At 36.2% G+C, this 25220-nt stretch overlaps 1 protein-coding gene across 1 annotated transcript; it reads right to left on the bottom strand.

The window, feature by feature from the left end:
• Positions 1 to 16003: 16003 nt before the first annotated feature.
• Positions 16004 to 24648, bottom strand: LOC148944722 (uncharacterized). Its single transcript, XM_089099692.1, has 4 exons — positions 24424 to 24648; positions 21354 to 21465; positions 18307 to 18485; positions 16004 to 16210 (listed from the first exon to the last, which is right to left on the bottom strand). Exons 1-4 carry the CDS (start codon positions 24609 to 24611, stop codon positions 16063 to 16065), a joined length of 627 nt encoding a protein of 208 aa, XP_088955818.1. The 5' UTR covers positions 24612 to 24648; the 3' UTR covers positions 16004 to 16062.
• Between the last annotated feature and the right edge of the window lie 572 nt (positions 24649 to 25220).

Below are 25220 nucleotides of genomic sequence, written 5' to 3'. Positions count from 1 at the left end.
ATACAAAATTCCGCATTTTTGCAGATAGGAGCTTGAAACCTCTACAGTAGGGTTATCTAATACGCTGAGTCTGATGGTGTGATTTTAAGTGAAGTTCTGCGACCATTAGGGGGTGTTTCCCCCTTTTTTCGAAAATTAGGCAAATTTTTCAGGCGCATAACTTTTGATGGGTAGAACTAAACTTGATGAAACTTATATATTTGAAACTAGCATGTAAATTTCATTCTTTTGATGTATCTATTGGTATCACAATTTTGTTTTTTTAGAGCTTCGGTTACTATTGAGCCGGGTTACTCCTTACTTACAGTTCGTTACCACGAACCGTTTGATAGATCACAGGTTGTCAAATATCTGAATCCTTATTCCAGTCCTCTCCCTGTCCACAATGGAGTAAGTAGTGAGGCCATTAGGCTCTATGAGAGTCCTGTCCCTTTTCCTATGAGAGCCCTCTGACGTCACAACAACCCTGGCAAGATTCCTATGAGAGCGCTGGCAAAATTCCCATGAGAGCCCTGTTTCTAGGCGACATTCCCGCCAATGGCAAGAGCTCAAAGGTTAGGTCAGGTTACTTGAATTTCCATGACAGCCCTGGCAAGAGTCCAAGCGCATAGCCTATTTCAAGGTGAAATTTTCAGGTTTTCATTTACTTGGAATGAGGTTCGTATAATAGAAAAGTAGTAATAATAGGGAAATTATAACGTCAAGGTGCACACCCCGTTTCAAGCACATGTTGCACCACGCGACACACCCTCGCCTTTAAAGGGTCGGATAAGTGGAGGTACCAACCCCTCGCACCTGCACAGTGCAGTCATCTGTTCTATTAAAGGGAACACACTTGGCAAGACCCCATGACACACCCTTCTGGACTTCAATGATGTCATACGGCTTACCTCATTTCAAACACAGAGGTATAATATTCTTGACACAATTTTGTGAAACCCTACTACAGGAACCCATGGGGGAATCCCCGCTTGTAGCGTAACGACACCCGAAACCCCCAAAAGCATTCTTTTTTCATTAGATTAATAGCTGTACACACTGATTGCGCATCCCTCACTGCCAGATAATACCATTTTGACATTTTTCGCCCAAAAGCTTTTCTTTTTCGGCGTTTCATTTTTCGCTCAAAACATCATTCATTTTTGTTTCTAGAGTTCTTGACCCCGCCAGGATTCAAAAAATCATTCCCTTCCAGTGGTACTGTGTCCCAACCGAGTCGTCCATGAAACCTTTGTCAATATTTTGTATCTTGAACCATATTCTAAAAGTAAACTATTGCACGACACCTGAGATTCCCCATTTTTTGTCAGTCGTTAGAACGGCTTGTTTACTCTCCCAATTTGATACACTCCAGGGGATATTTTCGTTCAAGATATTAATAAAGGGTAAATGCATGTCTTACTGGTCCCAAACAATAAATTTTAAAAACACAGACAATTCAAATGAAAACAAATTAACAATCAATAAAACATAGAAAAAAAAAAAAACACGACAAAAAATCAAAGATGAAAATATCATATTATCATATACGCAAAAAAAGGACCATCTATTATAGAAAACTTGGGGCTTTTAACCTGTGACCCGTGGGTTGGGGATGGGGGGATATTATATACAATTTAAACCATATTAAGAGCTTTTAAGGAAATACCCCTTTTTCATAAAGATAAATTTATGGATATTTCACATTATCCTAACAATAGCTTTCAGCTCGCACCTAGTAGCCTTCATTTTCAGAGGATGCATTGATAATAGATGTATTTTTTATTCGTCATTGCCGCTTTAAAAGGAAAAGGAGTAACATAACTATTTGAGAAAAGACGAAGGGAGAGGACTCCAGGGGAGGGGAACCGTTTTCTCCGTCACCAGCTCAACACTGTTTTATTTTTTATCGTTACGCAAAGCGGTAATTTTCAAGCGTACATTTATGGTTATCCTGCATCCCTCCTCTAAGGTACCGACCTAATCGCTGCTTGCCTCCGAGGAAGTGTCTAATCCTCCCGAGAGGTTTGTCCCAGCCCGACACACCCCCAGGGCAAATTTTTTCAGCAAAAATATGAGGGAGGGGATCATAACATACACAAAAAGAATAGTGTATTATAGAAAACCGAGACTTCTAGCCTGAAACCCAGGAAGATAAGAAGGGGGAAGTGATATTAGATGCAAACTTAAGACATAGTAAGAGCTTTTAAGGAAATACCCCTTTTTCATTAAGATAAATTTACGGATATTTCACATTATCCTAACAATAGGCTCCTGATCCCGCCTAGTAGCCTTCATTTTCAGAAGGTGCATTGATAATAGATGTAGTTTTTAGACGGTATTGCATCTTTAAAACTATAAGGAATAACATGCGAAATTTAAGGAAAGACAAAGGGAGAGGACTCCAGGGAAGGGGAACTGTTTTTTCCGTCATCAACTCAACACTCTTGTATTTTTTATCGTTACGTAAAGCGCTAATCTTCAGGCGCACATTTATGGTTATCCTGCCTCCCCCCTCCACTAAGGTACCGACCTGCCCCCTGGTCGTCTCCGATGAAGTGTCCAGTCCCCCCCTCCCGAACGGTTTCTCTTAGCCCAGGGTATATTTTTCACTAAAATATCAAACACCGCAAAGGAGGGGAAATTCAATTTCGAGAAATTCTTGTTACAATCCACCCTGTAAGCTGTGCGGGAGTTTAGTCTGTGTCTACTCTTTTTGGGGGACGGAATCCAACCATCTTAAGTGCAGTCGAGGAGTTTGCTCTATATCTACTAATTCCAGGGACGGAATCCGGGCTTCGGCTAGGCGATAAAAGAGCCTAAAAACCGTCTCGCTTGAGATAATTTAAAGGTAGTAATAATAGGGAAATTATTATATAATTTCTACGACGACCCTCTAAAATCAGAGCATTCCTGTTTCTAGCGCTCAGCTAGCAAAATTCGTGCCCTGGCAAAATTCCAGTCAATGATACATTGTTTTTCTGGAAGACCCCCTGGATTTCCCCTAATTAGGTCTAATATGAATCATGCAAGTGTATCTCACAAACAAGACTAAAAGGACCCCATGGAACTCCAGCGTGCTACATACACATGCGTCTTGCTTATTAACGGCGATGTATATCTGAAGCAAGAATACCTAATGGGAGAGCTTGGAAGATCATCATGCGAGAGGGGCAGATGTCCAAACCGATAAAAAAGTATACTTATGGTCCAGAGCGGAGTGGTGCTACGACACTGTTTTCACACTAGCACAAGCTCTCGAAATGACCCCCCCCCCTTTTGAAAACAGAGAAGCTCTGCCCCCCTTTCTTTGCTATTGTTTGATACTCTAAGCATTTCACCTCACAATGTTACACTATTACTGCCCCTGTGACACACCACTATCATCATCCCCCCCCCCCAAAAAAAAACACTTTTCAGACATTTCTCATAAGAAAATTTGTTTTCAACTCATTCATTCGGGTTTTTGCAAGCAATTCAGCCACCAGTACCACACTATAAGTACTCTGGGACGGAATCCGGGCTTCGGCTAGGCTATAAAAGAGGCTAATAACAGTCTCGCTCGAGATAATTTAAAGGTAGTAATAATAGGAAAATTATCGCTGCATTTCTATAGCAACCCTCTAACGTAAGACCACCCTTTGTGAGAAGAGTAGATGTCCAAACCGATAAAAAGTATACTTATGGTCCAGAGCGGAATGGTGCAACGACACAGTTTTTACACCGGCACCAGCCCTCCAAATTACACCAACCCTCACCCCCTAGGACATTTTCAACCTATTTAACCTCGAAATAAGCTAATCAATTCCATTAAACAGCCACTTATTTCTTGTTTTTTTCTGGAACTGCGGGGACCAATATTTCATTGCTAGAACATTTTACTCCAATACAATTCACACCAAAGAGTATTTAAAACACTTCTGAGCCTTCTTTATCTTGGTAATTTACAGGTTGACCGCGATCTCTACACTTTGCCCTTGATTTTTACGATTGTCCAGATTTCTGGGATTACCAGTGATTTCTATACTTTGCTTTATATTTTATGAAATTGTCAGGGTTTCATTGTTATGCTAATGATTGGATAGAAATTGACCATGATTTCTACCCTTTGATCGCAATTTCCTTGCTAGGGTCTTGATTTGTATTACTTCGTCGGGAGTTCTAGTGTTGTCTCTATTATCAAGAGAAGTACATTATGATTTTTCCTGGGATACACTGCCTTTCTGGGCTTTAATATTTCATAGCGATAAGACACAATAGTTTCTCACTTGATGCTTTTAAGACCGTTAGAGAATAGGATTTTTTCCAGGAACATCAAGCATTCTAGGGTTTAATGTTTCTCGACTATAGGCAATATTAATGTTCCGCTGCCGCTATGACACAGATCACCATCACTGTAAGAGTCTTCTAACATTTGAAAGATTCTAACACCCACAGACACTTTCTTAGAAATAGCATTTTTCATTATGATGACAACTTATCTGCTAGAAGTAACAATCTTTCTGTCAAACATACACAATTTTTCTTAGAAATAACATTTTTCCTTATGATAACAAGTTTCTACCAGAATTAGCAATTTTTCCTTAACATTAACAAATTTTCACTTCGAAGTATCGACTTTTTCCTTAAAACTAACATACTTCTGCTTAACACACTCAAATTTCTCTTAGAAGTAACATTTTTCATCAGTGATACCACGTTTTCTGTTCGAACTAGCAAGTTTTCTGACAGAGATAGCAAATTTTTTTCTTAGAAGTAACAATTTTTCGTTATGACAAAAACTTTTCTTTCAGAAGTAGAATGTTTTCCTTAATACTAACTAAATGTCTCATCGAAGTAACAACGTTCTTCCTTAAAACTAACATGCTTCTACTTAACACACTAAAATTTCTCTTAGAAGTAACATTTTTCATCAGTGATAAGACGTTTTCTGTTCAAACTAGCAAATTTTCTGACAGAGATACTAATTTTTTTATTAGAAATAACAATTTTTCCTTATGACAACAACTTTTCTGTCAGAAGTAGCATGTTTTCCTTAATACTACCAAATTGTCTCAATGATGTAACAACATTCTTCCTTGATAATAACAACCTTTTACTTAACACTAACCGATTTTCTCAAGGAAGCATCAACTTTTCGTTTTCTTAATACTAACATCATTTTACTTAAAACATTCAAAATTTCTTTTCGAAATAACATTTTTCATCAGTGATAACACGTTTTCTGTTCGAACTATTAAGTTTTCTGTTAAAGATACAAAATCTTTCTTAGAAGAAACAATTTTTTGATCGTGATATCACACACACACATAAACACAAACACACAAACACACACACACACAAACACACATACACGAACACAAAACACACACACACGCAAGCACACACACACACAAACATACACACGCACACACACACACAAACACAAACACACACACACACACACACACGCACACACACATAAACACAAAAATACGCACAAACACACACAAACAAACAAACACACATACACACACATACAAAACAAACACATACACACAAACGCACACACGCACACGAACACAAACACACACACACAACAAAAAACAAAAACACACACAAACACAAACACACACACATACACAAACACACACACACACACACACACGAACACAAAACACACACACATACACGTACACACAAAAACAACACACACACACACAAAAACAACACACACACACATATACACAAACACACACACACACACACGAACACAAAACACACGTAAATACTCAAACAAATACACTAACATACACACAAATACACAAACAGACACAATAACACTTACAAACGCAAACACCCACTCTCACACACAAACACACACATACACACACACACACACACACACACACACATACATAAACACACACACAAACATATATATATATACACACATACACACACACACACACACACACACATACATATATATATATATATATATATATATATATATACACAAACAAACAGACACACACGAACACAAACAAAAAAAAACGCCAACAAAGACATACACAAAAAAACAGTGACACAGAAAAACAAACACAAAAACACCCACATACAAAGAAAAACACTCCAAAAAAAACACACAAAAAAACAAAAACACAATAAAACAAACACACCCTCTAACACACACAATCACGCACACAAACCCCCAACCACGCCCACACACTCACACACCCACTCCCACACCCCCACCCGCACCCCCTCATACCCACACTCATCCTCACCCTCTTACGTTCACACACTCATACACGCACACGCACTCCTACACTCACATATTCTCACACACATACACACACCCACATCCACTCACACACACGCTCGCACACCCTAACACACTCACTCCTACACACACACACCCACACACAAGCGCATACATACACTGACAAACACACACACATACACACGCACACACACACACACATGAACACAAAAATACACACACACAAAAACACACATGAACACAAAAAAACACAAACACACATACAAAAACAAACACACGCACACACACAAACAAACACATACACACACGCACACACAAACTACAAACACACACACACACAAACACACACAAAAAACACCCACAAACACACAAAACACAGACACAAAAAACAAACACACATACACACACACAAAGACACACACACACACACAAAAGCACACACACACGAGTGCTTATGATAACCTAATTTAGATGAACCTAAGTTAGACATAGAAAAACCTAACTTTGACAGAAAACTTGCTAACAGAATGTAACAGTGACAAGGTAAACCGCTAAAAAAATACTCCAAGTCTTACATTTCAAGGAAAAGTTTCTGAATGAACTTGAAACATCAACTGAAATGTAACACTAACATGGTAAATCACTACAAAAATAATCCAAGTCTTACATATCAATGAAAAAAATCCTGAAATGAACTTTGAAAAATCAAGTGAATGTAGCAGTGACAAGACATAACGCTAAGAAAATATTCCAAGTGTTACATTTCAATTAAAAAAGTTCCAAAATGAACTTTGAAACATCGAGAGAGTGTAACAGTGACAAGGTAAGACACTAAAAAATATTCCAAGTCTTACATTTAAACGAAAATTCTGAAATGAAGTTTGAAACATCTACACAATGTAACGGTGACATGACACAACGCTAAGAAAATATTCCAAGTGCTACATTTCAATGAAAAAATTCCAAAATGAACTTTGAATAATCATGAGAGTGTAACAGTGACATGGTAAACCACTACAATAATATTCCAAGTTTTACATTTCAAGGAAACAATTCCAAAATGAACTTTGAAAAGATTGCAGCAGGGGCAAGGTAAACTAACTTAAAAATATTCCATGTCTGACATTTCAATGAAAAATTGCAAGTGAACACTGAAACTTCAAGATAGTGTAACAGTGACGTTGTAAATCAGTACAAAACTATTCTAGGTCTTACAGTTCAAAAAAAAATTCCAATGGTGTGGTGTGTGTATGTTTGTGTGTATGTGCGTGTGTTTGTGTGTGTGTATGTTTGTGTGTATTTTTTGTGTGTGTACGTTTGCGCTTTTGTGTGTGTGTGTGTGTTTTTGTTTGTGTGTGTGTTTCTTTTGTGTCTTTGTTTTGTGTTAATGTTTGTTTTTTTTTGTTTGTGTGTGTTTCTATTTTTGTGTGTTTTTGTGTGTGTTTTTGTGTTTGTGTGGGTTTTTGTGTTTGTGTGTGTTTTTGTGTGTGTGTGTGTGTGTATTTTGTGTTCATGTGTGTTTTGTGTGTGTGTGTGTGTATTTTTGTGTCTGTGGGTGTGTGTCTTTTTTGTGTCTGTGTTTTGTATTCATGTGTGTTCTTTGTTTGTGTCTGTGTGTTTTTTTGTGTTTGTGTTCGTGTGTGTGCTTGTGTGTGCTTGCGTTTGTTTGTGTTTATGTGTGTGTGAGTGTATATATTTTTGTGTGTGTGTGTATTTTTGTGTTCGTGTGTGTTTTTTGTGTGTGTGTGTGTGTGAGTGTGTGTGTTTGGTGTTCGTGTGTCTGTGTGTGTGTGTTTGTGTTTATTGTTCGTGTGTCTGTGTTTTTTGTGTTCGTGTGTGTTTGTGTGGGTGTGTATTTTTGTGTCTGTGGGTGTGTGTCTTTTTTGTGTCTGTGTTTTGTATTCATGTGTGTTCTTTGTTTGTGTCTGTGTGTTTTTTTGTGTTTGTGTTCGTGTGTGTGCTTGTGTGTGCGTTTGTTTGTGTTTATGTGTGTGTGCGTGTATATATTTTTGTGTGTGTGTGTATTTTTTTGTTCATGTAGGTTTTTTGTGGTTGTGTGTGTGTGAGTGTGTGTGTTTGGTGTTCGTGTGTCTGTGTGTGTGTGTTTGTGTTTTTGTTCGTGTGTCTGTTTTTTTTGTTTTCGTGTGCGTGTGTGTGTTTTCTTTGTGTGTGTGTTGGTGTGTGTGTTTGCTTGTGTTTTGGTGTTTATTTGTTTTTTTTGCGTTTTTTTGTTTTTGTGTGTGTGTATGTGTGTGTATGTGTCTTTTTTTGCGTGTTAGTGTGTGTGTGTGTGTGGGCGTGTGTGTGTGTGTTTTGTGTGTTTGTGTGCGTGTGTATGTGTGTTTGTGTGTGTGCGTGCGTGTGATATCACGATCAAAAAATTGTTTCTTCTACGACAAATTTTGTATCTTTGACAGAAAACTTGCTAGTTTGAACAGAAAATGCGTTTCCACTGATGAAAAATGTTATTTCTAAGAGAAAATTGAGTGTTTTATGTAAAACGATGTTAGTATTAAGAAAAAAAAAGTTGATGCTACCTTGAGAAAATCGGTTAGTGTTAAGTAAAAGTTTGTTAGTATTAAGGAAGAATGTTGTTACATCGATGAGACGATTTGTTAGTATTAAGGAAAACATGCTACTTCTGACAGAAAAGTTGTTGTCATAACAAAAAATTGTTAATTCTAAGAAAAAATTTTGGTATCTCTGTCAGGAAACTTGCTAGTTCAAACAGAAAACGTGTTATCACTGATGAAAAAAGTTACTTCTAAGAGAAATTTGAGTGTGTTAAGTAGAAGTATGTTAGTTTTTAGGAAGAATGTTGTTACTTTGATGGAACATTTTGTTAGTATTTAGGAAAACATAATACTTCTGACAGAAAAGTTGTTGTCATAACGATAATTGTTACTTCTAAGAGAAAAAATTTGCTATCTCTGTCAGAAAACTTGCTAGTTCGAACAGAAAAAGTGGTATCACTGATGAAAAAAGTTACTTCTAAGAAAAATTTGAGTATGTTAAATACAAGTATGTTAGTGATAAGGAAAAAGTCTATACTTCGAAGGGAAAATTTGCTAGTGTTAAGGAAAACTTGCTACTTCTGGCAGAAGCTTGTTATCATAAGGATACATGTTATTTCTAAGAAAAATTGTGTGCTTTTGACAGAAAGATTGTTACTTCTAGCAGATAAGTTGTCATCATAATGAAAAATGCTATTTCTAAGAAAGTGTCTGTGGGTAATTGTATGTTTCAAATGTTAGAAGACTCTTACAATGTTGATGATCTGTGTCATAGCGGTTGTAGAACGTTAATATTGCCTATTGTTGAGAAACATTAAACCCTAGAATGCTTGGTGTTCCTGGAAAAAATCATATTTTCTAACGACCTTAAAAGCATCAAGCGAGAAACGATTGTGTCTTATCGCTATGAAATATCAAAGCCCAGAAAGGCATTGTATTCCAGGAAAAATCATAAGGTACTTATCTTGATAATAGAGACAACACTAGAACTCCGGACGAAGTAATACAAATCACGGATAATCCCAGATATAAGAACCACCGTAGATATCAAGAGCAAAGTGTAGAAATCAAGGTCAACCTGTAAATTCATTACCAAGACAAAAAAGGCTCGAGAAGTGTTGTAAATATTGTGTGGTGGTAATTGAATTGGAGTAACATGTTCTCGCACTTAAATATTGAGGCCCCGCAGTTCCATTAAAAAAACGAAAAGAAAAAAAAGCGGCTGTTTAATGGAATTGTTTAGCTTATTTCGAGGTGAAATAGGTTGAAAATGTCCTAGGGGGTGACGGTTGGTGTCATTTGGAGGGCTGGTGCTGGTTTGAAAACTGTGTCGTTACACCATTTCGCTCTGGACCATAAGTATACTTTTTATCGGTTTGGACATCTACTCTTCTCGCAGAGGATGGTCTGACGTAAGAGGGTTACTCTAGAAATTCAGCGATTATTTCCCTATTATTACTACCTTTAAATTATCTCGAGCGAGACTGTTTTTAGCCTCTTTTATCGCCTAGCCGAAGCCTGGATTCCGTCCCAGAGTACTTATAGTGTGGTACTGTGGGCTGAATTGCTTGCGAAAACCCGAATGAATGAGTTGAAAATAACATTTTCAACGAGAAATGTCTGAAAAGTGTTTTTTTTTTGGGGGGGGGGGTGATGATAGTGGTGTGTCACAGGGGCAGTAATAGTGTAACATTGTGAGGTGAAATGCTTAGAGTATCAAACACTAGCAAAGAAAGGGGGGCTTCTCTGTTTTCAAAAGGGGGGGGGGGTCATTTGGAGAGCTGGTGCTAGTGAGAAAACAGTGTCGTAGCACCATCCCGCTCTGGACCATAAGTATAATTTTTTATCGGTTTAGACATCTGCCCTTTTCGCATGAAGGTCTTCCAAGCTCTTCCATTAGGTATTTTTGCTTATGATATACATCGCCGTTAATAAGCAAGACGCATGCGTATGTGGCATGCTGGAGTTCCATGGGGTCCTGTTAGTCTTGTTTGTGAGATACACTTGCATCGTTCATATTAGACCTAATCATGGGAAATCCAGGGGGTCTTCCAGAAAAAAAATGTATCATTGACTGGAATTTTGCCATTGCACGAATTTTGGTAGCTGAGCGCTAGAAATAGGGATGCTCTGATTTTAGAGGGTTGCCGTTGAAATTATATAATAGCTTCCCTATTATTAGGCTACTACCTCTAAATAATCTCAAGCGAGACGGTTTTTAGCCTCTTTTATCGCCTAGCCGAAGCCCGGAGTCCGTCCCAGGAATGATCCGATATAGACCAAACTCCCCCATTGCGCGGAGGATGGCTGGATTCCGTCCCCCAAAAAGAGTAGACACAGACCAACCTCCCCCACAGCGTACGGGGTGGATTGCAACAAGAAATTCTCGAAATAGAACTTCCCCTCCTTTGCGTGTTTCGATATTTTAGTGAAAAATATAACCTGGGCTAAGAGAAACCTTTCAGGGGGAACTGGACACTTCTTCGGAGGCGACCAGGGGGCAGGTCGGTACCTTAGTGGAGGGGGGGGGGCAGGATAACCATAAATGTACGCCTGAAGATTAGCGCTTTGCGTAACGATAAAAAATACAAGAGTGTTGAGTTGGTGACGGAGAAAACGGTTCCCCTCCCCTGGAGTCCTCTCCCTTTGTCTTTCCTTAAATTTCGCATGTTATTCTTTATTATTTTAAAGCAATAACGTCTAAAAACTACATCTATTATCAATGCGCCCTCTGAAAATAAAAGGCTACTAGGCAGGAGCTGGAACCTATTGTTAGGATAATGTGACATATCCATTAATTTACCTTAATGAAAAAGGGGTATTTCATTAAAAGCTCTAAATATTTCTTAAATTTGCATCTAATGTCACTTCCTCCCTTCTTATCCTCCCGAGTTTCAGGCTAGAAGTCTCGGTTTTCTATAATACACGGTTCTTTTTGTGTATATTATGATCCCCTCCCTCATTTTTTTGCAGAAAAATTTTGCCCTGGGGGTGTGTCGGGCTGGGAAAAACCGATGGGGGGGATTGGACACTTCCTCCGAGGCGAGCAGCGAGCAGGTCGGTACCTTAAAGGAGGGAAGCAGGATAACCATAAATGTACGCTTGAAAATTACCGCTTTGCGTTACGATAAAAAATTTAAACAGTGTTGAGCTGGTGACGGAGAAAACGATTCCCCTCCCCTGGAGTCCTCTCCCTTCATCTTCCCTTAAATAGGTATGTTATTCTTTATCCTTTTAAAGCTGCAATAACGCCTAAAAACTACATCTATTATCAATGCATCTTCTGAAAATGAAGGCTACTAGGTGTGAGCTGGAAGCTAATGTTAGGATAATGTGAAATATCCATCAATTAATCTTAATGAAAAAGGGGTACATCCTTAAAAGCTCTTAATATGGTTTAAATTGTATGTAATATCCCCCTCCCCTACAACCCCCCCCCCCCGGAGTGTTGCAGGCTAGAAGCCCCCAGTTTCCTATAATAGATGGTCCTTTTTTTGCGTATATGATAATATGACATTTTCATCTTTTATTTTTTGTCGTGTGTTTTAGCTGTCTTTTTTATGTTTGTTGCTTGTACTATTTGTTTTTATTTTTATTATCTGTGTTTTTAAGATGTATTGTTTGGGACGAGTAAGACACGCATTTCTCTTTATTAATATTTTAAAGCAAATACCCCCCGGAGTGAATCAAATTTGGCAGTAAACATGCCGTTCTAACGACTGTAAAAAAATGGGGAATCTCAGATGTCTTGCAATAGTTTATTTTTAGAATATGGTTTCAGATACACAATATGACAAAGGTTTCATGGACGAGTTGCTTGGAGTTCTATACCACTGGAAGGGAATGACCTTTCGAGTCCGGGCGGGGTCATTAGCTCTAGAAAAAAATGAATGGTGTTTTAAGCGAAAAATTAAACGCCAAAAAGAAAGGCTTTTGGGCAAAAAATGTCAAAATGGTATTATCTGGCAATGAGGGATGCGCAATCAGTGTGTACCACCATTAAGCTAATAAACAAGAATGCTTTGGGGGTTTCGGGTGTCGTTAATTAACAAGCGGGTATTCCCCGTGGGTTCCTGTGGTATGGATACGGAAAATTGCATCAAGCATAATAGACCTGTCTGTTTGAAATAGGGTAAGTTATATGACGTCATTTGAGTCCAGAAGGGTGTCATGGAGTCTTGCCAACTGTGTTTCCTTTAATAGAACAGGTGTCTGCACTGTAAAGGTTTGAGGGGTTGGTAGCTCCACTTATCTGGCTCTTTAAAAGGCGAGGGTGTGGTGCGTGGTTTAACATACGCATAAAGCGGGGGTTTTCAATGTGATGTCAGAGGGTACGTGCTAGAAAAAGGGGTGAGGGGTTAGGAGGTTATTATTAAAACTTTTGTATTATATGGACCATATTCCAAGTAATTGAAAAATCTGGGAATTTTACCTAAAATTGTGACACCTGTTCGTGCCAAATCTTGCCTGGGCTGGAATTTCGTCTAAAATTGCGACACCCGGTCACCAAAAGAGGAAATCGCCGTTAAACATTCTTCTTGAACCTATAGAAGAAAGAAGTAGTCCCTAGGGATGTTGTAGAACCTTTTATGGGGTTACTACTGGAGTACCCCAAGGACCTCTCATAGGTCCCCTCCTTTCTTCTGTTATGATAAATAGCCTCGCTAAGGAATTTTCCGACAGATGGAAATTTGTGGATAACCTAACGCTTGGTGAAGCCTGTTACTGAAGCTTAGTAAGCAACCCTAAGAGTATCCTTAATGATATTGCAGATGACGCTGCAGACTTAGACATAAAATTAAATCCTTGTAAATCTATGATAATACCAATATTTTTCCTTAAAATCTAACCCCTTTTCCTCAGACCTATCCCTCCAGATATTTCTGTGCCTTCCTTTAAATTACTTGGGGTTATAACTTCCTCTAATTTAAAGTGGGATATCCACGTTAAAGATATTGTCCATAGAGCTAATACGTCCATTTCTCTCCTTAAGCTCTTAAATAAATTTAAAGTCCCCCCATCTCTGTTTTAAAGGATATATACTTTCTTTGGACGCCCGTACCTTGAATATGCTTGTCCAGTTTGGCATCCTGGCATCTCCCGTGATGAATCGGAAAAAATTGAATCCATTCAAAAATGAGCCCTGAAAATAATTTTTAAAATTACCTAAATTACCATACTCGCTCCTTCTAAAAAAGGCCAAGCTTGAAACTCTTGAGCACAGAAGAAAAACGTTGTGCCTCCGTTTTGCAAAAAATGCAATAATAAGCCTTCGCACGGAAAACATTTTCTCCAAAAGACACTCTCCATCCAGACACTGCCTGCCATGTACTGTTTCTGAACCCGTTCCTATCTTGTCCCCCATCCGCTGCTTAACCTCCAGGTATGAAAAAACCTTTGTCCCCTTCATTACTGATAAAATAAACCGCTAGTTATCTCACTCTTTTTTAGTTTAGTTTTAGTTTTACCTTTTTAACTTTCTAACATTTTGCCGCTTATTTATTTATTTATTTTTTTACTCATGAATGGTTTTGCCTTTCTGATATTGTTGTTGTTGGCACTGCTCAGCCAGTTTTTTTAGTTGTTGTGCTTTTTTATGACTTTTTTTTTTTTTATGACTCCGAAATGCGAATTTGGTCCTTATCTTATCTAAGAGAGTGCAAGTGTATCCAAGCTGTCCAAGAGCATAGAAAGAATTTTTTGAGAATGATATCAAGCTTTATTTTTCAGGTCAACTTCATTTTTAAGGAGGTATAAACTTAAATTAAACGATAATATTTTCTGTCAGAATTAAAAATTGTTGAAAAAAATTCTGCATTATACAAACATCAAGCCAAGCCTATGGATTCTAATAGAAAAAAACGACGAAAAGACATAAAACATTTTTCCCATGAAAAACACTGTCAATTAAAAACGAACAAACATTAATTTAAAAACCTTCTTCCACAAAATAGGTCTTTCAAAGAAAAGTCAAGAACTCTAGTAAGCCAAAAATGAGCAGAAATAAATTCAAATAACCTTCCAGGCTTAAAATTACCACAAATCCCCGTCAGTAAATAAATGAAACTCAACACGAACACAAATTAGAATAAACAACTGAGTCAAACTCAAAAAGAGCAAAGAGTATCATGAGTAGGCCCTTGCCTTCTCAAGACCAGAACATAACCTACACCTCACCAAAAACAAAATAGATTGAAAATTTTTCACTTTTTTTACTTTAATAAATAAAAACAATATTTAAACCATAAAAAATAAATATCAGTATATGTATATAAACTGACAATCCATGATCATTTGTTTTTGTTTTGTTTTTTCAGTAGAGTGCATAATTATGTTCTAGTTTTGAAAAGGCATGGGGTTGTTAGAGCTTTCGTATTGTTCTTTATAAACGCCACCTGCCGGGTGGACCCGGCACTTCTTTATATGGCTTCTATAGTCTATATGGATTCTCACTGTCGCTTATCTTCTACCCACAGACGTGAGCCTCTTCTTTATGTCATGACGTCACCACAGGTTCGGTACAACCACCCTGGAATAAATACGAATTCTTCCTTAAAGTCCTAAACTTTTTAGAACAGGACTCTGGTCAGATCGGAGTAGCTTTGTCACGTTTGATGGTCTAGGTTTTTTGTTTGTCCTCTAGTCATTAAAACTATTGTCTTTACTTGCTCTACTTACTTTAAGCATTATGAAACTTTTATACTTATTTTATACTTAGCTACGCTCCTTTTATAATGTCGTATGTCGTCATAGATATAAAAACAATATATTCACTCTTCGGGGGGTGGGATTATAATTTATACTCTTGAAGTGTACTCATAAATGTGACGTCAATTATATGATTTTTCTTGTCAATTATTTGTTTCTTTTGTAATTGTGCCTGCGTCATAGACACTGAAAACGATACAACCGCTACTGATGCAGATACGACGTACGTATGCTTTTCGGATGTATTCATAAATATGACGTCACTTAAATAAATATTTCTTTTTCCATAATTGAGGTTTTTAACAAATTTTCTCAAACTTCGGACACATATAGATCGTTTTTTTAGGCCAGAAAATATCAGGATTCCAATTTTCTCGAAAAAATATGAAGTTGTTTTCGAGAAAAAAGAAATAAATACATAAATAACTACACAATTATTGCTCGTTTATAAAGATAGTATATATATAATATTTTTTGTCGTTCAGAAAAGAATTTCTGCAATAAGACGGGAGCAATAAAAACTAAAACACTAATAAAATAATGTTAATACAATATATTTTTAAACAGAGATGTAAAAATTGAATTGCAAAGAAGCATTTAGAATTGGGGATAGAGTTGACATTCCTCTTCGGTTGATATCTTGGCTGATTTAATAGCCGCTTCTATGTTAGGGTACATTCCGGGCTGACTGAACTTGGGAGCAAATGGTCTAACGCACACACCGTTGCCAGCAAAGCTTTCTTCACTGAAAAAAAAAAGATCAGTCAAAAACACCGTACGTTAAAATAACATACAACAGCAATTCACGCTGGAGAGTTCTTGTAGACTGAATGATTGACTGAAAAAATGTTTCTTTTTAAATAATACATTCTAACAGTGCTACTGAGGGTTATTGTTTTGGAGTAAAGGTGGCTGAATATTTAAAACTAATCATTTGCTTACAAACTTATCATTTAAAAAAAACTTTTTGACTTTCTAAAAATAAATCCAGACGTACATCTGCTTGTTTTATTTTGTATTTTTTATGCTAAAGTGTGATTTGGCCCACTTGAGTTTGTGATAAAAAATTTTTAGAGATAGAAATCTTATCCTATCTTATGTCTTTGATATCTTGCCAGGAACGTGTATTTTTTTTTTTAATGGGATATTTTTTTTGGTGGAAATAAACCTTATCAGAATACTTAGGAATTGACACTGTGTTTAAGTTTGTAGCTTAGAATAGAAATTTTGGAGCTAAACATAAAGTATGAGCCGATTTACTTTAAGGCATCGAATTTGATATCAGTAATGCTGTGGCCCAGATTTTAAGCCCTGAATTTTTTACAAAATGGATGGTTTTCCTTCGATGATTAAGTCCAGAAAAATTTTTCAAGCATTGTGTGTTGTTGTTGCCTAACACATAAAACAGATGATATTTGTTTTGTAGCCCTTGATGTTAGCCCTGGTATATTACATGTACGTATCTTAACGCAGAAGGCAAATGAAATCTCACCAGTTTCTTGAATGGAAAGCGAAACATCGGAGAAATAAACGTTTGAATAGTTTTATGTTGTTTTATTACGAAGTTTTCGAGCACTCTTCAAAATCTCTTGTACCATTTCCTTAGATATTTCTTCAACTTTAAGGTCTTGTTTTGTAGAGTTCGCTTAGATTACTGAACTTTCTGGATTTACAAATGAAACACTTAACAAGTTGGTTGCAACAAGGTCAAAAACGTCCAAGTCTAGAACGTAGAACTCTTTGTCTAGGACTACAAGTTTTGCTAATCAGAAATCTCTTTTGTTACTAAATTTATCATCCACGTTCCACAGGGGCATTAACAAATTTATGTGCCTGGCTGGACTTCCATGGCTAAAACAAGTGCATGTCTAGACACTAACGTTGAGGCATGGAAGTCTTGCTAGGCCTGCATGTGAACACCCTTCTAGGCGCATATTGACTGGTTTGGTGACGTGACCGTGGGAAACATAGATTACTGTTTTAGCTTGAGAATTTCTATGCTGAATAAACCTTATCTTGACATAACCATTAAAAGCATTTAATAGCAGAGGAGCAGAAAAAGGGAAACTGAGAAATAGATAGATTCAGATAGAGAGAACGAGAAAGAAAAAGGTAAATTAGGTAGAAGAGAGAAATAGAGAGAGAGAGAGAGAGAGAGAGAGAGAGAGAGAGAGAGAGAGAGAGAGAGAGAGAGAGAGAGAGAGAGAGAGAGAGAGAGAGATACATAATTCAATATCAACAAAGCGGTCTACTTTACATTATTCTTAATGTCCTGGAAACAAAAAACGATATCCTAAAATTAGAAAATTTCACATTTTCATTTCTTCTTGTATAAAGTGGATAAACAAGCCCATTCTACTTTTTGTTGTTTTTTTGTTTTTTTTTTACGTTGTAACTTCATTAAATTTAGGTTTGTGAGTTCCCTTACTGTATTCCCGGTTTTATTTACAATTACATTAAAAAAAAAAACACCAATTCTTATCATTTTACACCAATTTTTTCCTCATGATCTACTTTTTGGATTAATATCCAAAAAATATTTTCTAATATTTTTAAAATTTAATGAACTTAATAAATTTTAAAAATATCAAATTTGAAATTTAATACAATTTGATAAATTTTTCACTCAAACTTTTACTCTTAAAAGCAAAACATGTTGACAGAAATTGAACAACTGAACTCATCCAACTTAAGGTTTCAGCAATGCCATCAGTGTACAATGGACCTAATTTTATTTTACTAGGTAAGCTTTATACCATTTCAACCTTTTATTTGAAAAGAGTGATTCTGTAAATTTGCCCAAAACATTTTACTCGTTCTTAGGCTAAATGTCCTACTTACTCGAACACGATCCATGGAGTTGTTCCAGAAACAATTAGTGATCTGACATTTCCCAAAAGAACTGTGTATGCGTCTCCTAGTAAAAATTGTTCCTTTCCTTGGTACCAGCCTTTTCCATACAAGTTCATGGAGCTAACTTTCCAGTCTACTAAGGAGCCGGCATATCTTGTAGATGAGATCTGAAAAATAATTTGGACGTATAAGGAAAAAATAAATTGACTTCTTTTAAGCATTAAATAGCGTCGTATTTCTCAAATGACCTCCGTAGTTTTTGAGTATTTTAGTTCAAAGATAACTCCATGACTCCAAAAATTCTTAAATAACGTCCTGAAAGACAGAAAATTTTTACTTACTCTTTTGTTAAGCATGTAAAGTTCGATTGCACAAAGTTAAATATACTAAATTTACAAATAATGATCACAGCTTTTAGCTTGTTTCTTACAAGATATAAAGAAGACGAGAATATTAATCTTAAGATTTACAGTTTATTTTCTTAAAATTTGTTGCATAATTATCACTCTAAACTTGGTAGATGGAGAGTTAGGATTAGTGTATGAAACTTGGGAAACCTACAGCTATGAAAAACTTCAATAGAAGCAGTAGAATGATTCCCTGGGCGACCCACAGGCTCATTGAATTTCCAAAAAAAAAAATTGAAATATTCTCAAAATGCTTACTTTCTACTTTTTCCTTTTGATAAAAATATTAAATTCGACACCAAAAAGTCAAATCTAGTATGTTTAAGAATAGTATTTACGCCTTTCAACTTGTTTCTTGTTGGAATTTGACAACAAGTTTATTTCGCAAGATTTAATTTCCATTTTAAATAAAGCAAATGGGGAGTTGGCACAAGTTTGTAAGACTCTGGTAGCTTGGAGCTTGGAAGAATCTTTATTCATAGCGGAAGTCTACGCAAGAAAGAGAGTCTTGATATTTTTTATCAGTGAAAATTTGTGGCGTTACCCAGTGATTTTATAACCTCAGGTTAAAAAACCCAACAAAAATCATTGTTTTTTTTTTATTTGATCGGTTGCCTTGTCCCCTTTATAAATGTCACTGTAAATATTATAGTTTTAAAAGATTGTGAATAGACTGCTCTCATTTTTCCCTTGCTGGAATTTTCCCGTTAAAATAGCTTATGAGGATAGGAAGAATCTATTCATGTGTAGGTAACCTGTAACCTCAGAAATAAAAGCAGGAGTGTCCAACCGCTGATTTGTATTGCTGGAAGAAATATATGAATTTATGAATCTGAATTCTTTCCTTAGAGTTACTAAGGATACATTTCTTTGGGATATATCTAATGAGGCTTTTATAAAACGGTATTAAAAAAGAATGAAACAAAAATCCTGTAAATGTCTTCAAATTTCGTATTGCTGCTAACAATGTTTCTGAAATTTTGCTTTTGAAGAAACATGTTTATAGATAAAATACAACTCACAAATATGTGCTGTTATTAAATGTAGTGAATTCTACTACTTTGCTACTACTTATATCTATACTACTTATATCCATAGCAATCCTCCAAAACGTGTGATACAAGTAAGAAAAATAGATAAACCCACTAAATGTGGAAAGGGTACCAGAATCAAATTTGCTGTGGAAATTTTTAACAGCAGAGGTCATTCATCGTGAAACTTGTTGTTCTTCCAAAATAAGATTATAATGAAGGTAGTTAACATCAACGATAAAGGGGCAGGTTTTTGAAAATGACTGAGTCGATACTGACGATGGGAGGTCAAACGGGGAGCCCAGAATAGCTAAAAAGATAATTTCTTAAACCACATTGGCCTGACATCACATAAAGAAATAAAAACGAGCAAAAATAGTTTTTTTTTTTATAGGCCAAATGAAAGTACTGAAAAAACACAACAAAGTGAATATTTCATATTTTTGGATTTTGTGCAAATCGCGGATATTGGCGAATAACTCGCTTTTATGGTTGTTAGGTATTTGGTTTTAATTATTTTAATTTTTGGCTTTTATTGAATTTTATTCATCTTTTAAGTTTTTGGTTTTTTCTTTGGTTTTTTGGTTCTTTTCACATTGACGTTCCGCGTTTGTTTTTGTTTTTCGGCACTTTCCTTGGATACATTATTTCGTTTCGCGCTGAAAAAGAGAGGTGTTTGCCCTCTCGAAATATTCGCTTTGTTGTGTTTTTTCTGTACTTTCATTTGGCCTATAAAAAAACCCATTTTTGCTCGTTTTTATTTCTTCAGAATAGCTAAATATTGTTAACATCTGTTTATCATCGTCCAACTTATCATGGGCACTCCAAGGGAAGGATAGCCCTTAAAGACATTCGAAAAAATTATCAAAAGGGGAAAGAAGATTTTAACTACTTATAAAAACAAGACTTCTGGTAGTTTATTTAACTAGTTATGGAATATTTTCTTGTATGAAATCTATAAGGATTTAGAAAGCTGAAGGACAGTAAGATAATATAAGAAGTGTAGTTAACATAATTTACGGAAACCTGTGTCATTTTTATTACAAATTTTTCTGCCGCAATGCTGCAAAGAGGTTTGGCCTTCTCATAATAAATTATACTTTCATTATTTTTGCTAGTTGAACTTGAACATTTTCGTAGAATTGATCAGTAGAAAAAAAATTGTACCAGAGAGGTTCGAATTCATCTCGCTGGCTGTTTGGTCTGAGGATATGATGACCCCCCACAGCCCCTGGAAAAAGGTTCTGATGGAGGGAGTTTCCACGGAGAGTATTTTATGTGGGGAGGGAATTTTCGGGGAGGGGAAATTATTCCAAGGGAAATTTCACAATAGGGAATTTGCTAGAATTCCTATACGATTTTTTTCTTATTTGTCTGATTCTCCTTTTGCCAAATCAATATTACATGTGGAGATGTTAAGGGGAATTTGTTAAGGGTAATTTTCTGCGAGAGCAACGTTCTACTAAGGGAAGGGGGATCAGTATGTTCCCTGCTGCTGTGAATTGTTAGCAGTAGTAGCACTACTACTTTATTGTCCTGAACAGCACATATAGTTTGAAAACGATAAAAGTATTCCTGCTCTGGTAATTTTACTTACCTCATCAACTAAAAAGGTGCTTCCGCTACAGACATTGTCCCCATAAACAAAATGAACAGCATTTCCCAAAATTGAATCTGTGTTGAAGTTCCGGTTTGAATAAAGTAGCCACCTGGAAAAATGGAAAATTGGATATTCATTACAAGTTAAAATTTACCTTTTTTCACTATACACATTTAACTATCTAAAAATAAAAATACCAACTAAACCAAAACGGTGTAAAACGGTCTATAAATAAAAATACCAAGTAAACCAAAACGGTGCATGCGCAATTACACAGGTCCACGACATCAAACTACCTTTTTGTGAATTAGATAAAAAATTTAAGTTTTTTCAACTGAAAGTAAGGAGCAACATTAAAACTTAAAAACGAACAAAAATTATTAATTATATGTGGGGTTCGCCCCCTCGACATAACATCACTCTATCGTTTTTTAAATAATACTGAGAAAACGGGCACCCCCTTTCATGGAAAATTTTCTTCCCCCATGAACAAATCCTCCGTAGAAAGAACCTCCCACGTCACACCCTCCCCCGAACCCACCCGCCCCTCCCCCTCCCCCCAGAAAAAAAAACCCTGAAAACGTCTGTACACTTCCTAATAAGTTGGAATGGTCGATACCGCTTTCTTAAGAGAAGATTATCAAATTCCTCCTATCGAGGCTCATCAAGTCATGGTAACATTAACTGTGGTAAATGTTAATGGTAAAAGTTTTAATGATAACATGTTCGAATTTTCATCTAGAGATTGCAAGAGTGTTCCTTCAGATAAACAAGTCTAAAAATTATAAAGATTCAAATTCTAAACAAGATATAATACTTTAAATATCACTGCATTTCACTAATATTTTTACATTTCACTTTTTCCCAGTCTTTTTAGGGGTAGGGCAGTTTTATTTTAGTTTTATTGCTATAACCATTGTACCTCAAGAACAGTAATGAGAAAAATGATGGGACATTCGCTATAAGTCTCATTTTAGTCTTCAGAAAAACAACGCACAAAAAATAATTTTACCTCCCCCGAAAAATCAATTTTTTCTATTTAAACTCCTTAACGCACAGGTGAGATGAAATCTAGTCACTTCGATTAGAATTATAGTGTCCCAACAGTATGTGAATTCACACTTTAGTATTACTCCTATTCTTGTTCTAAAGCAGGAATAGTCAATCCATGGTCCATGGACTAGATGTAGCCAGCCTTGGATGTTTTCCCGGACCGCCATATCACTTATATTTTTATAAGATACAGCAGCTAAAGTAACGGAAACTTAATGTATAAGAAAAAGTACATTATTATTGCATCCACATCAAGGCTGTATCCAGAAGAGGGCTAGGGGGGGGGGGGGTATTAAACCCCCTCCCCTGAAATTTTGTCTGGCTCGTTAAAAATGTAACAAAAATGAATATAAACAAAGTTGTGATGCGTTTTTTAAAGTTTTTTCGGTACTTATATATTATAGCACCTATGTTAAGTTCTTCATCCATTGACGCACTGTAGACCCGGTTTCTTCGTTAGTTTCTTTCAGCTTAGCGGGAGACAAACAAAGACATGTGACAGAATAGATGGGAAATATATAATTTGGGCTATATATTTGCACATAAGGGGGGGGGATAAAATATTTGGACAAAGTGAAGTTAAAAAACAATTCTTACTCCAGTACTTATATGTCATAGTGCCTATGTTAAGTTCTTCATCTAACTAGAACCTGTTTCTACAGGTTCTAAATGAAATATCAAAAAACATAATGAAAATATAATACTTTAGAAGCAAATTTGGCTCATATATTTATACACAGGGCCGGTGGGGGGGGAAGTATAGTGGGCCTGTATGAAAAATGTGTTAGGTACAATTGTTCTGCATATTATGAAGGAAGAATTGTTTTATAACTTCAAACTGTCCAAATACTTCACCCCCATCCCCCCTCCTAATGTGCAAATATATCGAAGATGGGCGTAATCTTCGAGCTACATATGTAGCTCGCAAAGCTTTGCAAAGCTTTTCTGCGGGTGCCCCTGCGGACGAGCAATCGGTACATGTCTAGGAGGTTTAATATAGCTGACCCAGAGGATGCTATAGGAGCGCAAATCCGACGTTTTAATTTGTATATTTGCAGCCACCCGTGTGCTGAATTGCTACGACAGCAATGGACTGTCAAGTTTTGTCTTGTTGACTTTATATGGCTTTTTATATTTTGAGTTATTTATTTTGAAGTGGGGTTTAAATATACTTTTGAAACATTGATACATTTTTGAAGTGTCTGAATAAAAAAAGATATCCCATATTTCACAAAAGAGACATTTCCAGACTAAGGAATCTGGCATAAAACGTTGGAGGCGCTTTTGGTTCATAAACCAGCGAATCTTATTTTTCGTAAATGAAATTGATCAAACACATAGCACAACATAGCACAACAGGACGATAACCTGCAGCACTAAATTACGGTGTACAATTGCCCAGATTTCCATCTTTCTGACACACATATCGATATATAGTGTGAGTAAATAATTAATAAAAATAGTTCTGGATGGTAAAGCTGAGAATACAATCGTCGGTAAAAAAAAAACGGCATCTTAGTTTCGAAATTATTATCTCCAAGAAAATAAAACTGTGTTCAGGGTCGTCAATTTGGAAAAAAATGTATGGGGTGGAACCAAGGCCGTAAACAGGGCAATTTGGGGGATTTGAATCCCTTCCGCCACCCTGAAATGTTCGTGTGACTCGTGAAAATGTAACAAAAATGAATATGAAAATGATTTGATGCGTTTTTAAAGTTCTTTTTTGCAAAACCTCCCTTAATCCTGGATACGGCCCTGGGTGGGGGGTCATTTTTTTAAAAATAAAAAGGCCCAAAAAATTTATTTTCTAAAATATGCGGGGTAAATATCCCGATTCCAAATAAAAATGCAAAAAAGGGGTGTTTCATATTCTTCGTAGGAGGGGGAGTTTAGCTTCATGAATTTTTCCTCCTCAGTAGTTTGAGAAACTAAAGTAGTATACGTGGTTTTCCTTGTCCACCAGCGATATCTAAAGTAATAGCTAATATTAAAATAAATAACAAAGAGTACTTACAGGCCACTGACCACACACGCCGTGGTTGTTCTCTTGTCAAAATTCAAATCTGCTAAATCTGGAATGTAACCACTAATAGAAATAGTGGATTCTGATGCATTTGCATAGTTATCAATTAAAAAAAGTTGTTGATTTACAGCCAAAGAGGTCCCGACACAGAGTAACAATGCAACCCCAAATTGAAGCATTGTGGCTTAAGAAATTTTCTTTAGTTAAGTGCGAAACAAAACATGTAAATTATTTATTATATAGGCTTATCATGTGTTTGCTTAAGAATTCCTGAAATTAAGAAAAACTACGAGATGATCTTGCATAACAACTAACTTGTTTTGGAATAAAGATCAATGTACCAGATAATTCTTAGTAATATCTTCACTTAAAAAATTCATGGCAATATATTGTTTACCGCGGCTGTTAAAGATGAAAAAAAGAGCAAAGAGGCTCAAGCACAGTTTAATATTGCAACCTCAAATTAAAACATAGTGCGTTGTAAGAGGTTTTTTTTTAGTTAAATGTGGAACAAAACATACAACTCTGGAGTAAATATTTGCTGATCTTGTGAAGTCACAAGAAAACAAGAGATGGTCCGCAATTGTTTTCTTAGTAATATTTTCAGTCTAACAATTCATGACTTTATATTTACTAAAGTTATCAATGAGGCAAAAATTAGCCAAAGAGGTTGGAACAAAGACATATAATGCAAATCAAAATTATCGATTTTAGTAACAATAGAAATCACTTATATGTATGCTAAAAATAATATAGTATATTTATACAATTGAATTTAATTAAACAAA

The sequence above is a fragment of the Artemia sp. Qi Xiang Cuo genome, chromosome 14 (assembly GCF_049724085.1).
Source record: "Artemia sp. Qi Xiang Cuo chromosome 14, ASM4972408v1, whole genome shotgun sequence".
NCBI classification, from domain to species: domain Eukaryota; kingdom Metazoa; phylum Arthropoda; class Branchiopoda; order Anostraca; family Artemiidae; genus Artemia; species Artemia sp. Qi Xiang Cuo.
The sequence above is the reverse complement of the archived record's forward strand: the minus strand, read 5'-3'. Positions and strand labels throughout refer to the sequence as shown.